This window comes from Bos grunniens, chromosome 18 (genome assembly GCF_055505025.1).
Source record: "Bos grunniens cultivar Pamir isolate PY7600 chromosome 18, Bosgru_T2T1.0, whole genome shotgun sequence".
Lineage (NCBI taxonomy): Eukaryota > Metazoa > Chordata > Mammalia > Artiodactyla > Bovidae > Bos > Bos grunniens.
The window spans coordinates 48,763,791-48,778,636 of NC_141182.1; the positions used below are offsets into that span (position 1 = coordinate 48,763,791).

At 47.3% G+C, this 14,846-nt stretch overlaps 1 protein-coding gene across 21 annotated transcripts in view; it reads right to left on the bottom strand.

The window, feature by feature from the left end:
- The window catches only part of FBXO17 (F-box protein 17), a 31,897-nt gene that overhangs the window by 5,818 nt on the left and 11,233 nt on the right, over window positions 1-14,846 (bottom strand). For 10 of the 21 annotated variants that reach the window (XR_015145953.1, XR_015145952.1, XR_015145951.1 and 7 more), the window contains exons 2-4: window positions 6,169-6,279; window positions 4,725-5,093; window positions 167-278 (exon numbers count right to left, since the gene is read on the bottom strand). Coding sequence is in view for 16 of the 21 variants with exons in the window: in XM_086352393.1 (XP_086208519.1) it covers window positions 167-278; window positions 4,725-5,076 (464 nt within the window). In the remaining 5 variants the exon portion in view is untranslated. The remainder of the gene's footprint in view (window positions 1-166; window positions 279-4,724; window positions 5,094-6,168; window positions 6,280-14,846) is intronic. The other 11 variants (XR_015145955.1, XM_086352391.1, XM_086352389.1 and 8 more) reach the window with 3 other exon arrangements.

Sequence of the window (14,846 nt, forward strand, 5' to 3'; positions counted from 1 at the left end):
GGAACAGGTAACTGACAAAAGAGGGAATTCAAAAGGCTGACAATTATTAGTCGAATGACTGAGTACATGCATGTGGGAAGGAGAGTGTGAACGTGGGTGAGGGTGAGGATGAGGACCGTAGGGTAGGGTTCCCCCTCCCTCGCCCCAGTGATCAAGGGCCACTCACTCGAACGAAGTCACGAAGCAGGTCTGGGAAGGAGCGCCCGGCATCATTATGAGGTTCTTTTCCACGGCCCAGCCATTCCCGCCGTGCTCCACCTCCCAGCCTCTGAAGCCCTCTGTGGGATATAATAGGGTTAAACACGGGGGATTCGCGCTCCAGCTTGCCCAGGAGAGAGCCCACCACTACCTAATGTGCTCGGTCCACCGGCCCCTCCCTCCCAGCAGGCAGTCTTTGTGGACCCACCCCCCGACCGCCTCACTCAGCTCGGTGCATCCACTCAGCTTCTTCTCAGCCTCCCTGGGCCCAGTCCCCTGCCCTGCCTCTCTTAAATCTCTTGAACCACTGGACTTTAATTCTGGCCCCGCCCGCCCGGGGTGCTACCTCTGGGATCCTCCAGCCTTGACCCCGCCCATTTACTCAGTTCCCCTTCCCACAGCCTCTCAAAAAGGCCTGATAGTTCTATGCAAGCTCCGCCCCTTGTCAGAGCCCAGTCGGTTTCTCCCCAGCCCTCCCCTGACCCCTCACCCTTTAACTACTGCCCACTGAGTTGAGGGGACTTCCCCAGTGGTCCAGTGGCAAACAGCCTCTTCCAACAACACAAGAGAAGACTCTACACATGGACATCACCAGATGGTCAATACCGAAATCAGATTGATTATATTCTTTGCAGCGGAAGATGAAGAAGCTTTTGACAATCAGCAAAAACAAGACCTGGAGCTGACTGTAACTCAGATCATCAGCTCCTTATTGCAAAATTGAAGAAAGTAGGGAAAACCACTAGACCATGCAGGCACGACCTAAATCAAATCCCTTATGATTATACAGTGGAGGTGATGAATAGATTCAAAGGATTAGATCTGGTAGACAGATAACTATGAACGGAGGTTTGTAATGTACAGGAGGCAGTGACCATAACCATCCCAAAGAAAAAGAAATGCAAGAAGGCAAAGTGGTTGTCTGAGCTGAGAGAAGACGAGAAGCGAAACGCAAAGGAGAAAGGGAAAGATACCCATTTGAATGCAGAGTACCAAAGAACCGCAAGGCTTCAGCAATATGTGAACCGTGAACTTCCAGATGTTCAAGCTGGTTTTAGAAAAGGCAGAGCAACCAGAGATCAAATTGCCAACATCCGCTGGACCATGGAAAAAGCAAGAGAGTTCCAGAAAAACATTTCTGCTTCATTGACTATGGCAAAGCCTTTGACTGTGTGGATCACAATAAACTGTGGAGAATTCTTCAAGAGATGGGAATACCAGACCACCTGACCTGCCTCTTGAGAAACCTATATGCAGGTCAGGAAGCAACAGTTAGAACTGGACATGGAACAACAGACTGGTTCCAAATAGGAAAAAGAGTACGTCAAGGCTGTATATTGTCACCCTGCTTATTTAACTTGTACACAGAGTACATCATGAGAAATGCTGGGCTGGAAGAAGCACAAGCTGGAATCAAGATTGCCGGGAGAAATATCAATAACCTCAGATATACAGATGACACCACCCTTATGGCATAAAGTGAAGAGGAACTAAAAAGCCTCTTGATGAAAGTGAAAGAGGAGAGTGAAAATGTTGGCTTAAAGCTCAACATTCAGAAAACAAAGATCACGGCATCTGGTCCCATCACTTCATGGGAAATAGATGGGGAAATAGTGGAAACAGTGTCAGACTTTATTTTTGGGGGCTCCAAAATCACTGCAGATGGTGACTGCAGCCATGAAATTAAAAGACGCTTACTCCTTGAAAGGAAAGTTATGACCAACCTAGATAGCACATTCAAAAGCAGAGATATTACTTTGCCAAGAAAGGTTCGTCTAGTCAAGGCTATGGTTTTTCCAGTGGTCATGTATGGATGTGAGAGTTGGACTGTGAAGAAAGCTGAGCGTCGAAGAATTGATGCTTTTGAACTGTGGTGTTGGAGAAGTCTCTTGAGAGTCCCTTGGACTGCAAGGAGATCCAACCAGTCCATTCTAAAGGTGATCAGCCCTGGGTGTTCTTTGGAAGGAATGATGCTAAAGCTGAAACTCCAGTACTTTGGCCACCTTATGCGAAGAGTTGACTTACTGGAAAAGACTGTGATGCTGGGAGGGATTGGGGGCAGGAGGAGAAGGGGATGACAGAGGATGAGATGGCTGGATGGCATCACCGACTCGATGGACATAAGTCTGAGTGAACTCCAGGAGTTGGTGATGGACAGGGAGGCCTGGTGTGCTGCGATTCATGGGGTCACAAAGAGTCAGACACGACTGAGCAACTGAACTGAACTGAACTGAAAGAACAGCAAGGAGAGGAAAGAAAGCCTTTTTAAGTGAATGATGCAAAGAAATAGAGGAAAACAATAGAATGGGAAAGACTAGAGATCTCTTCAAGAAATTTGGATACCAAGGGCACATTTCATTCAAGGGATGGGACAGAAACCATAAGGGACTAATTGAAGCAAAAGAGATTAAAAGGAGGTGGCAAGAATACACAGAAGAACTATACAAATAAAGGTCTTAATGACTGGGAAAACCACAATGGTGTGGTCACTCAGAGCCAGATATCTGGAGTGTGAAGTCAAGTGGGCCTTAGAAAGCATTACTATGAACAAAGCTAGTGGAGGTGATGGAATTCTAGCTGAGCTATTTCAAATCCTAAAAGATGATGCTGTTAAAATGCTGCACTCATTATGCCAGCAAATTTGGAAAACTCGGTAGTGGCCACAGGACTGGAAAAGATCAGTTTTCATTCCAATCCCAAAGAAGAGCATTGCCAAAGTTAATGTTCAAACTACCGCACAATCCAATCAACTCACAAGCTATCAAGGTAATGCTCAAAATCCCTCAAGCTAGGCTTCGACAGTATGTAAACCAAAATCTTTCAGATATACAAGCTGGATTTAGAAAAGACAGAGGAACCAGAGATCAAATTGCCAACATCCAGTAGATCATAAAAAAAGCAAGGGAATTCCAGAAAAACATCTACTTCCGCTTCATTGACTACACTAAAGCCTTTAACTGTGTGGATCACAACAAACTGTGGAAATTATAAAAAGATGGGAATACCAGACCACTTTACCTGCCTCCTGAGAAACCTGTACGCAGGTCAAGAAGCAACAGTTAGAACCAGACATGAAACAACAGACTGGTTCAAAACTGGGAAAAGAGTACATCAAGGCTATATATTTTCACCCTGCTTACTTAACTTCTATACAGAGTACATCATGTAAAATGCCGGGTTGGATGAATCACAAGCTGGAATCAAGATTTCTGGGAGAAATATCAACAACCTCTGATATGCAGATGATACCACTCTAATGGCAAAAAGCAAAGAAGAACTAAAGAGCCCCTTGATGAAAGTGAAACAGGAGGTGAATAAGCTGGCTTAAAACTCAATATTAAAAAAACTAAGATCATGGCATCCAGTCCCATCACTTCATGGCAAATAGATGGGGAAAAGCGGAAACAGTGGCAGATTTTATTTTCTTGGGCTCTAAAATCACCATGGATAGTGACTGTAGCCAGGAAATTAAAAGACGCTTGCTCCTTGGAAGAAAAGCTATGTGTATTAAAAAGCAGAGATATCACTTTTCTGACAAAGGTCTGTATAGTCAAAGACTATAGCTTGTATAGTCAAAGCTATGGTTTTTCCAGTAATCACGTATGGATGTGAGAGTTGGATCATAAAGAAGGCTGAGTGCTGAAGATTTCATGTTTTCGAATTGTGGTGCTGAAGAAGACTCTTGAGAGTCCCTTGGACTGCAAAATCAAACCAGTCAATCCTAAAGGAAATCAACCCTGAATATTCATTGGAAGGACTGATGCTGAAGCTCCAATACTTCGGCCACCTAATGGGAAGACCCGACTCATTGGGAAAAACCCTGATGCTGGGAAAGCTTGAGGGCAGGAGGAGAAGGGGACGACAGTGGATGAGATGGTTGGATAGCGTCACCGACTCAATGGATGAGTTTGAGGAAATTCCAGGAGATGGTGAAGGACAGGGAAGCCTGGCGTGCTGCAGTCCACGGGGTCACAATGAGTTGGACATGATTTAGTGACTGAACAACTGAGTCTACAGTTCCAGCAGAGCGTCACCTCTGCCACAGCTCCGCCCCTTGGCGCCTCCTCCTCTGTCTTGCCAAACAATTTGTACTCCCTCCATTGAAGCTCCAATTCTTTGGCCACCTGATGCCAAAGCCGATGCATTGGAAAAGACCCTGATGCTGGGAAAGATTGAAGGTAGGAGGACAAGGGCACGACGTAAGACGAGATGTTTGGATGGCATCACTGACTCAATGGACATGAGTTTGAGCAAGCTCCGGAGATGATGAAGGACAGGGAGGCCTGGCGTCCTGCAGTCCATGGGACCGCAAACAGTTGGACACGAGCGAGCAACTGAACAACACTGCCCACAGTCCCTGGCTCCTCCCACTCAGTCTGTACCTTCCCAGCTCCTCCCTGGCCTCGCCCACCCAGTTTGTCAAGGACTATGTCCCTTGGCTCCTGGCCCCGCCCACCCACCCCTGGGGTCTCTTCGGTCCCACCCGTGACCCCGCCCCTCCCCTCGGCCCCACCCCCGGCACCCACGCTCTCCGCAGGAGTTGAAGATGAGGTTGCGGCCTAGGGGCGCTCTCAGGCAGTAGCGCGCCAGAGCGCATAGCGGGAACTCCTCCTCATCCTCGCTGTTGGGCGGGCAGCGCTGGGCCACTGAATAGAGGGCGCGGCCCTCCGCGCTGCGGTCGCGAGCCAGCTGCAGCAGCCAGACGGTGGGCCCGTCCACCACGTCGCGCCAGGCGCGGCACACCGGGCGGCAGCGCATCACTAACGCGCGCGGGGGCACGTGGCTCAGCACCTGCACGAGCAGCTCCGGGGGCAGCGCGTCCAAGGCTATGGGCGGGTCCGCGGGCAGCCGCCGCCGCCTCGAGGGCCGGGCGCCCATCTCCGGCCTCCAGAGTCCTGCAGATAGAGAGGGGTCGGCGGGTTAGGGCAGCCTGGCCTCCCTCCAGCTCTCCTTCCAGGACGCAAGGAGAGCTTAACCGTGACCTCACCAGGTACACGGGCGACCGGGAGGCTGCCAGCTCCAAGAAATTCAGCATCTGGTTCCTGCCACTTGGCTCCAGACGGCGACCGGTTTCTCCCCAACTTTACCCCTTGACCAACAAACCCCTAAGCCTGATCATGACCCCAGGAGGGCTGCTTCCTGCTCAGGCCGGTGGACTTGTGTCAGGCTGAGCACTTTACATATGACCACACGCTCACTGAAGACCTATGAGAAAAACCCACAGAGAGAGAAACCATTCCCCAGATGTCCCCTCTCTGGCCTTTGGAATCCATGACCTGTCCTCCTGCAAAATCCATTTCCTCAATCTCTTCGCTGAACATTCTTGTCACCTTCTTGCTGTAATCAGAACCCAGATGTCCTGTGACCCTTCCAAGTGGGTACATCTTGCTTCTTGGTACTGTTTTCAGATCATTCTCTCTCCCTCAAACGCCCCAGCTCATCAGGGTTGATCGTTTGTCAGCTTGTCAGCATAAACTGGTGACCCAGATGACGACTCATCACTTCTCCATGATTTTAGCTCTAGGCTCATTGCCACTCAGGTTGCTCTTATCAACATTCCGGGTGATTTCCGGATCCAGGTTGATGATCCTCCCGTCTACCATCCGGGCCTCTCTTGATCCCTGACCAGCTGTCCTCCTAGCCCCTTTCCTGTGGTTGCACCTACGCCTTGTCTCAATGGCCTCTTCAGAGCCTCCGTCTCAGGCTTCTCACTTTCCAGTCATCACCTCCTCTCCTTCCAGCTCTGTCCCTCCAGTGCCCCAGACCCTCCACAGTCCTGCCAACCCACTATGATCTCCCATCCTTTGTCCCTACCTCTTTTTCATTGCCCCCCATGCCATCAATTCTCAGTTCTTCTTTATCCAGCTTAAGTTCCTTGGTTAATCATTAAAAACATTTTTTTGCGTACACCCTGGCCTCCTCTGGCTTCCTCCCACACATGACCTGGTTAAATCCAAGCCCTCCACTTACCTGTGCCTGTACTCACTCGGTTTAAAGCAGCTGAAGAACAACACACAACTCCACTGGCCAGCTCCACTTCAAGTTTGTGAACTTGATGCTCAAGCGTGCCTGCAGCGCTGTCTGGCAATGAGATTACATTTCTCTTATCCAGTAGCTCTTCCTCTCTATACATAGTTATTTCACACCTTCTCCCCTACCCTCCAACACATCACACTTCCTTCCACCTTTTCACTCTTTTCTTGCTTCTTCTTCTTTATTTTTGGCCATGTGGTATGGCATGTAGGTTCTTACTTAGTTCCCCCTGAAGAGGTGGAAGCACAGAGTCCTAACCTCTGGACCACCATGAAAGCCCCTCCTTGCTTCTTATTTTGCAGGAAAAAAAAATCGATAGAAAGTGAATGTCTACAGACCCCCACTGCCCCATAGACCCTCCCTGCCCTCTGCTTTCCCGCCATAACTGTGCCTATTCCAGGCCACTGTCTCATAGTTCTCTCTGCTGCACCTTCAGCTTCCCTCTCTGAACTGGGTCATTCTCATCAGCCCACAGAGTCATCTCATATGAAAATGAATGAAAATACTCTTGATTCCAGCTCCCTTTCCAGCTATGACCCCATTTCTTTGGTCCTCTTTATAGTAAAACTTCTCCAAAAAGTTGTCACACTCACTGCCTCCACATGGCCTACTGCTATTCTTACTCAAACCTTCTCTAATCAGGCTTTGCCCTCCTTAAAATGTTAATTGCTCAGTTGTGTCCGACTCTTTGCGACCCCATGGACTGTAGCCTGCCAGGCTCCTCTGTCCATGGAATTCTCCAGGCAAGAATACGGGAGTGGGTAGCCATTCCGTTCTCCAGGGGATCTACCTGACCCAGGGATTGAATCTGGGTCTGCGGCATTGCAGACAGATCCCCTGAGCCACCAGGGAAGCCCCTCCTTCTCTACCCCGAAATGTCAGGGTCACCCACCAGTGACCTCCCTTGGTGCTTAACCAGTAGTCACTGTTCGCTCAGTCTTCACTTTGCTTGACTTGTTAACAGCACCTGACACAGGGGTCACTCTGTCTTCACTTCACTCCTCTGAGCCACCACATCCCTCTGGACCCCTTCCGGCTGCCTGGTGGCTCCCAGTCAGTCTCCTTGGCTGTTTCTTCCTCCTTCCTCTGATCTCAGGGTCAGGGATTAGTCTTTGAACCTCCTCTATTCTCCACCAGTACTCACTCCCTTGGAGATTTCATCCACTCTCATCACCTCTCACCTGGACCATTGCTGTCTCCCTGCTCCTTTCCCCAACAGCCTGTTTCCCACAAGCAGCCAGGACAGGTGTGAACACCTGAGTTTGGGTCCAGTCCCTGCCTGCTCAGAGCCCTGCTGGGCTCTACTCATCAGGGTCAGGGAAAGGTGCTCACTGTGGCCCACAAGCCCCACGTGATCAGCACTTGTCATCTCCCTGCCCTCATTTCCCTTGCTCACTCTGCCCCAGCCATACCAGCCTCCATACCTCAGAGCCTTTGCACAGGCTGTTTTCATCACCTAGATCCAGAGTACTTCTTTGTTCACCTCCACACTTCCTTCAAACCTTGGCTCAGCTTCTCCACGAGACTGTCTCTGGCCACCATATTTACAATTTCAGGGCCTCATGACCATCACCTACTTCTCCTTCCCTTTTCCCTACTTTATTCTTTTCTAACACTCCTATCACACCACACACATAAGTACAGGCGGATTCTTTACCATCTGAGCCACCAGGGAAGCCCATATATTGATATAATTTACTTAATTAAGTAAATCTTCTGTACTGTCTGTTCCCCTAGCCACACTGTAATAATCACGAGGGCAGAATTGCTGCTGATTTTGCACACTGCACACCAGTGTCCACACCAGTGTGTGACACATAATAAGTGTTCAATAAAGAGATATTAAGTGACTGAGTGAACGAACTGTCACATCAGAAACCCACTTCACAGATGAGGAAACTGAGGCATAACAAAACGAAACACCTGTATTTAAAACAAAACAAAACACCTTGGCAAAAGAGCTTAGTGATGAAATGCTGATTCCTGAGTACAGCCAGCCTGGGTTGAGTCCCAGCTAAGCCTCTTGCCTCAAGAGCAAACCTCTTCATCTTTTTGTGCCTCACTTTCTTCTTCTGAAAATGAGGGTGTTAACCATACTTCCTTCATAGGGTTGTTGTGAGAATGAAATGAATTAATATTGGTAAAGCACTCAAGAAATAACCTCCGGTATCTCGTAAATAAAAGTGATATTAATATATGACACTAAATTTAGTTGCAGTTATTATTACATACCATAAAAAGATGACGAGCAACCATTTAGCTATGATATTTCCATCTGGTGACATTTATTGGGCCCTTCCTAAACCACTGTGCTGAGCATTTAAGCTGCATCATTGCACTGAATTTCATCATTGTGTTTTAATGGCCAAAACGATCCTCGGAGGTTGCCCTGGGTTAAGAGCCTTCAATGATCTAATGCTTGTTATATCATCTAGTGCCAGTAAGTGCTCGATTCATGTCAGCCGTTACTATTTTAAAATAAATTGATTAACGTCTTGTTAAGAATTAAGCCTTTATCAGGCAAGCGGTCTGTGGACATGGCACAAAGCCTGACTCCGCTTTGCCCCCACAACAGAGAACTGAAGTTGTGGAGCCAGGCTTTAGAGACTAGAGTGTATTTTGCCCCCAGGTGGTTATTAGTTGTATTAATAATTAGCTGCAATTTACAAGTGAGTCCACCAGCTTGCCTGGCAGGGACATGAAACTCACCAGAGCCTCATTCCCTGGGTCAGCTCTCCTTAGGAATGTGCCAACTGCTGGTGAGTGCGGGATTTCTGGACCTGAGAGTGGTCCCCTCACACCACTAGGGCAGCCGGACTTCACTGGGGAGCAAGGACTTTCAAGTGATGTACTGTATGAGCCCCTGGGTATTCAAAATGCTTATCTGTGATACTCTCCTGAGGACCATGATGTGCCTTGTAGCCACCATGTCCAGCCCAGCTGAATGCCAGCTACTGGCTGGGTCAGAATGGCAGGTCACTGCCTGCTGCCAGGGTGTTTGGATGTGTGTGTGTGTCTGTGTGTGTTTAGCGGGGAGGATAATTGTATTGGTTGTCACAGTGACTGGGGGATGACACTGGTATTCAGTTTCTAGGGACCTGTGACGCACAGCAGACATCTTCTCCAAAAGCCTATAACAACGTATCCAATCTGACTTGCTCTTTTCCACTTGATCATTCTCCATTCACACCCCTCCCCTTCACATGGGCAGGCCTTTGGGACTGCTTCACTTTTCAGAGCATCACAGAAGTGATGTCGCTAAGGGGTTTTGGAGGTTGTGTTGTCTGGGGATGCATGCCTGGGGAGCCGTGAGTCCAGTGGTGTGCTCCTAAATGTTTAACAACGGACTCTTGGACTTTCCTGGGGATCCCGTGGTTGAGACTTTGCCTTCCAATCCAGGGTGTGCAGTTTCGATCCCCGATTGGGGGATCCATGAAAGACATGGTTTTCAGAGCTTTTAGATTTAGGAATTGTAGCATTTGCTGATTTCTGTGGTGTGACTATACTGCCCATGGCTGATGGCAAGCTACCAACATGATGTCTCTGAACTTTGGAGTTGGAAAGCACTGTCCACAGTGAGCTCCCAGGATCTGGTGTGAACCAGTTCCAGCACAGCACCGCCTGAGTCACCGTGTGAGTCTGGCTGTCCTGTATATATATATATGCTTGGGGAGCCTCAGCTGTTTGAGTCTTCCCATCCTACGTGCTGGTGGCTCAGTGGTAAAGAATCCAGGTTTGATCCCTGGGTGAGGAAGTTCCCCTGGAGGAGGGCATGGCAACCCACTCCAGTTTTCTTGCCTGGAGAATCCCATGGACAGAGGAGCCTGGTGGGCTACCGGGGTCGAAAAAGAGCTGGACACGACTTAGCAACTGAACAACAACGACATCCCAGGTGCTAGACAGGGAAGCTAATGAGCCCTCGGATGACCCAGGCCCAATCACCGCCTGCTGGGACCTGCACAGCAGCCCCTGAGAATTGCTTAGCTGAGCCCAGTCAGTCCCAGAGCCATCAGAATAATAAAGGAATGGGTATTGTTTTAAGTCACCGCATTCTGAGTGGTCTCTCATGCAGCACTTACTAAATGCAACGATGGTCAGGGACTTGTATTGCAGGGGACAGGTACTACTCACAGAGGAAGGCCGAGAGAACCCCAGGCAGGATTAAAAGTTCCATTTGGAATGGATAAAGATGGGGTCCATATGTATAATAGAATACTACTCAGTCATAAAAAAGAAGGAAATAATGTCATTTGCAGCAACATAGGTAGGCCCAGAGATGATTATACTAAGTGAAGTAAGAGACAAATGCCATGTAATATCACTTACACGTGGAATCTAAACTACAACCCAAGTGAACTTCTCTATAAAACAGATACAGACTCACAGACAGAGAGAACAGACTTGCAGTTCCCAAGAGGGAGGGGAATGAGGGAAGGAGGGATTGAGAGTTTGGGATTAGCAGATGCAAACTATTGTAAGTAGAATGGATAAACAAGATCCTGGGGTTTCCCTGGTGGTCCATTGACTGTCTCTGTGCTCCTAATGCAGGGGGCCTGAGTTCGATTCCTGGTCAGGGAACTAGATCCCACATGCTGCAACTAAGACTCAGTGCAGCCAAATAAATAATACATAATTTTTAAAAAATATTTTAAAAAACCCACTAAGGTTCTAATGTGTACCACAGAAAACTATGTTCAATATCCTGGGATAAGCCATAATGGAAAGGAATATGAAAAAAGAAGGTGTATGTATGTATAACTGAACCACTTTGCTGTAGAGCAGAAATTAACCCAACATTGTAAATCAACTATATTCTCTTTTTGTTTGCTTTTTTTCCTTAAATCAACTATATTTTAATAAAATAAGTTTTTAAAAAAGTTCCATCTGGGCAAAGGTACTCATTTGAAAGTTGTTGTTTTTTTCTTCCTGTTTCTTGATCTAAAGTTGGGTTACATGTGTGTTCATTTGTGAAAATTCGTCAGGCTGTACAGTTTGTTTCTAGAAAAGGTTTACTGGAAACAATAACAATAAAAACAGAGATGGTAGTCCATGGAAAGGAACCAAAAGATATCCAAAAGGCTCTCTGCAAAGTTATTAAAAAATAGGATGAGGACGATGATGACGATTTTAAAAAGTGAAAGTGTTAGTTGCTCAGTCATGTCTGACTTTTTTCGACCCCATGAACTGTGTAGCCTGCCAGGCTCCTCTGTCCATGGAATTCTCCAGGCAAGAATACTGGACTGGGTTGCCATTCCCTTCTCTAGGGGATCTTCCCCACCCAGGGATGGAAGCTGGGTCTCCCGAATTGCAGGCAGATTCTTTACCATCTGAGCGACAAGTGAAGCTGCTTCACAAATACAGCATGCTAGTCTTCTCTGTATGGTTCCAATTTTAGTATATATGTGCTGCCCAAAGTGACCACAAAAGGATTATTTTTAAATTCAAGAACCCTTGAAACTATTAAGAGGTAGCTTCTCTCTTTCCTCGGTGGTTCCTCGAATTGTGTAGGGCCTTTTTAGAGTGACTGGAAAATTTCGCATAAAAATACCCCCATGACTCAGTGGTAAAACCATTGCCATGGTATAATAAGCATTGTTTTATGATTTTTTTTGGTGGTCCCGGGGACTACCTGGGCTCAGCCACACGGTTCTCAGGGGCTCTTGTGCTGTGGTCCTCAGGCAGAGCATGGCACTTGGTCATCTTCTGAAACTTCGTCACTCCTCCGCTGAGCGCTGGACCAGGGGACTCCGGCTGGGAATTCCCCAGGCAGTTCTCCATCTCCACGTGGTCTCTCCTGCTAGCTGCACACTTTCCCCAGAGTAGTTACTCTTGATGAAGATCCAATAATATCATTTCATTTTCACAGGTCATGATTCATTAAACCATCTTCATTTTATATAGTGTTTTTGAAAGTAATTTTATTTATTATTCTTATTTTTGGCTATGCTGGGTCTTCACTGCTCCTCGGGCTTTTCTCTAGTTGCAGAGTGGTCTAGGGCGCAAGGGTTTCAGTAGTTGCGGCTCCCAGGCTCTAGAGCACAGGCTCCATAGTTGTGACGCACGGGCTTAGTTGTCTGGAGGCATCTGGAATCTTCTCGGATCAGGAATTGAATCTGTGTCTCCTACATTGGCAGGCAGATTCTTTACCACCACGCCACCTGGGAAGCCCTATAGCATCATTTTTACTTGGTTAATTTTCTCCCTTAACTTTGTTAATTTTATCTTTATTAAATTTAGCAAGTATACTTCCATCGATTTTGAAATTACTTTTATGATTTGATCAACTAATAACATTGGGATAACTTAGGTGCAACCATTGCTTATTTATTATTTATTAATTTTGGGGGGCTGGGCCATGCAGCGTGCAAGATCTTTAGCTCCCCCACTAGGGATCAAACCCTTGCCCCCTGCAGTGAGACCGCAGGGTCTTAACTGCTGAACCACCAGGGAAGTCCCAACCTTTGTATATTTATAAATGTATGATTGTACTTGCTGTGGTATTTATACATTTTTGTACTTGAAGTGTCATGTCACTAACTTTTGTTTTATGAATTTGGAATACTGAACAAACAGTTGCTCTGAATGGCAATGTTTCAGTATCAGTCTAAAAAAATACACAGGCATTGTCCTTGTCTCCCTATCTTAGGAGTCACTGTATAATTATTTGAGCGTTTCTGTATGCCTGAATTTTTTCAGAATACAATCATGGGGGTAGAAAAGATTTGACTGTCAAAGACGCAATATTGGTAAATCCTATTAGGACCCTCTGCTGGGGGCAGGGAGCGGCTGAGGGTTTCCAGGACTCTCGGCTGCTGCTCCCAGCAGGACAGCTGGTGGTCAGGAGCTCCCACTATAGAGGCAGATAATCCAGGTTCAAATCCTGGTTCTGGGCTTCCCTGGTGGCTCAAGGGTAAAGAATCCACCTGCCAAGGCAGGAGACACGGGTTCAGTCCCTGATCAGGGAAGATCTCGGAGCAACTAAGTCCATGCTCCACAATAATGAGCCTGTGCTCTGCAACGAGAAGCCACTGCAATGAGAAGCCCGAATGTCGCAACTAGAGAGTAGCCCCTGCTCGTTGCAACTAGAGAAAAACCAGACCAGCAACAAAGACTCAGCACAGCCGGAAAAAAAAAAAAAAAATCTGGTTCTGCCTTTTCTTGGGCAGGCCATCACTTTAGCATGTTGCTGGCCTCTGAGCCTCAGTTTTCTTGTCTGTAACATGTGCCATAGGAATAACTATTCTATCTCAAGGGCTGGATGTGAGCAGTGAAGGAGAAATATCCTTAAGTCATGTCTGGGACTCAAGGAATAAGTAAGACCCAATGTCATACAAGAACTAATAGGATTTCACTCTTTGGATGAAGATCTGGTAATCTGAACCTAGTGATATGCCCTTTGTGGATCTCCCTTGGGGAGAAGGGAAATGGGAGAGGCGGGTGGGCACATGTCCAACTCATCTCCCTTTCAAAACTCTTGCCAACTACCTAGGGCACCCATGCTGAACTTGAACTCCTGAGGGAGAATGCATGAACAGGCACCAATCCGAAGCCAGGAATTACCTCCAGTAACACTTCACGGAGATACAGTGAATGCACCGGGATAAGCGAGGGAATCTCAGTGGTGGGATTTGGGGCACATTGCTGTGGTTCTTTCCTGGTAGCTCAGCTGGTAAAGAATCCGCCTGCAATGAGGGAGACCTGGGTTCGACCCCTGGTTTGGGAAGATCCCCTAAAGAAGGGAATGGCTATCCACTTCAGTATTCTGGCCTGGAGAATTCCATGGACTGTATAGTCCATGGGGTTGCAAACAGTCGGGCACGACTGAGCGACTTTCTGTGGTGTGTGCATGCATGCATATATTCCATTTATATTTGCCCAAGAGTCCTATTTCCCAGAAATTTTTAAAAATTAAAAAAAAATTCACGGATGTCTAATTTACATCCAATAAAATGCAAACATTTCAAGTGTACAGTCTGTGTTCTAACAACTGTATGTGATGGTACAACCATCCTCATAAACAAGAGGTGGCATTTCTGTTACTCTAGAATGTTTACCCTTTCCCACCTCCACCCCAACCACTAATTTGCTTTTTGTCACTACAAGTTTTCTTTTCTAGAGTTTCATATAAATGGAATCATATGGTGTGCCAGTTGCCAATTTACTGCCTCACAGCTCCAAGTTGAGAAACTGGAGTTTAGGCATTTAAATCTTCTTCCTTCGCCGGCTGCCATGTTAAAGTTTTCCAGTAGAGGGAGCCAGAGAGGTGTTGCAGGCGGAAACGGTTTTGCTTCTAGCTTCCAGTTCAGTTCAATTCAGTTCAGTTGCTCAGTCGTGTCCGACTCATTGCGACCCAATGAATCGCAGCATGCCAGGCCTCCCTGTCCATCACCAACTCCCGGAGTTCACTCAGACTCACGTCCATCGAGTCAGTGATGCCATCCAGCCATCTCATCCTCTGTCGTCCCCTTCTCCTCCTGCCCCCAATCCCTCCCAACATCAGAGTCTTTTCCAATGAGTCAACTCTTCGCATGAGGTGGCCAAAGTACTGGAGTTTCAGCTTTAGCATCAGTCCTTCCAAAGAACACCCAGGACTGATCTCCTTTAGAATGGACTGG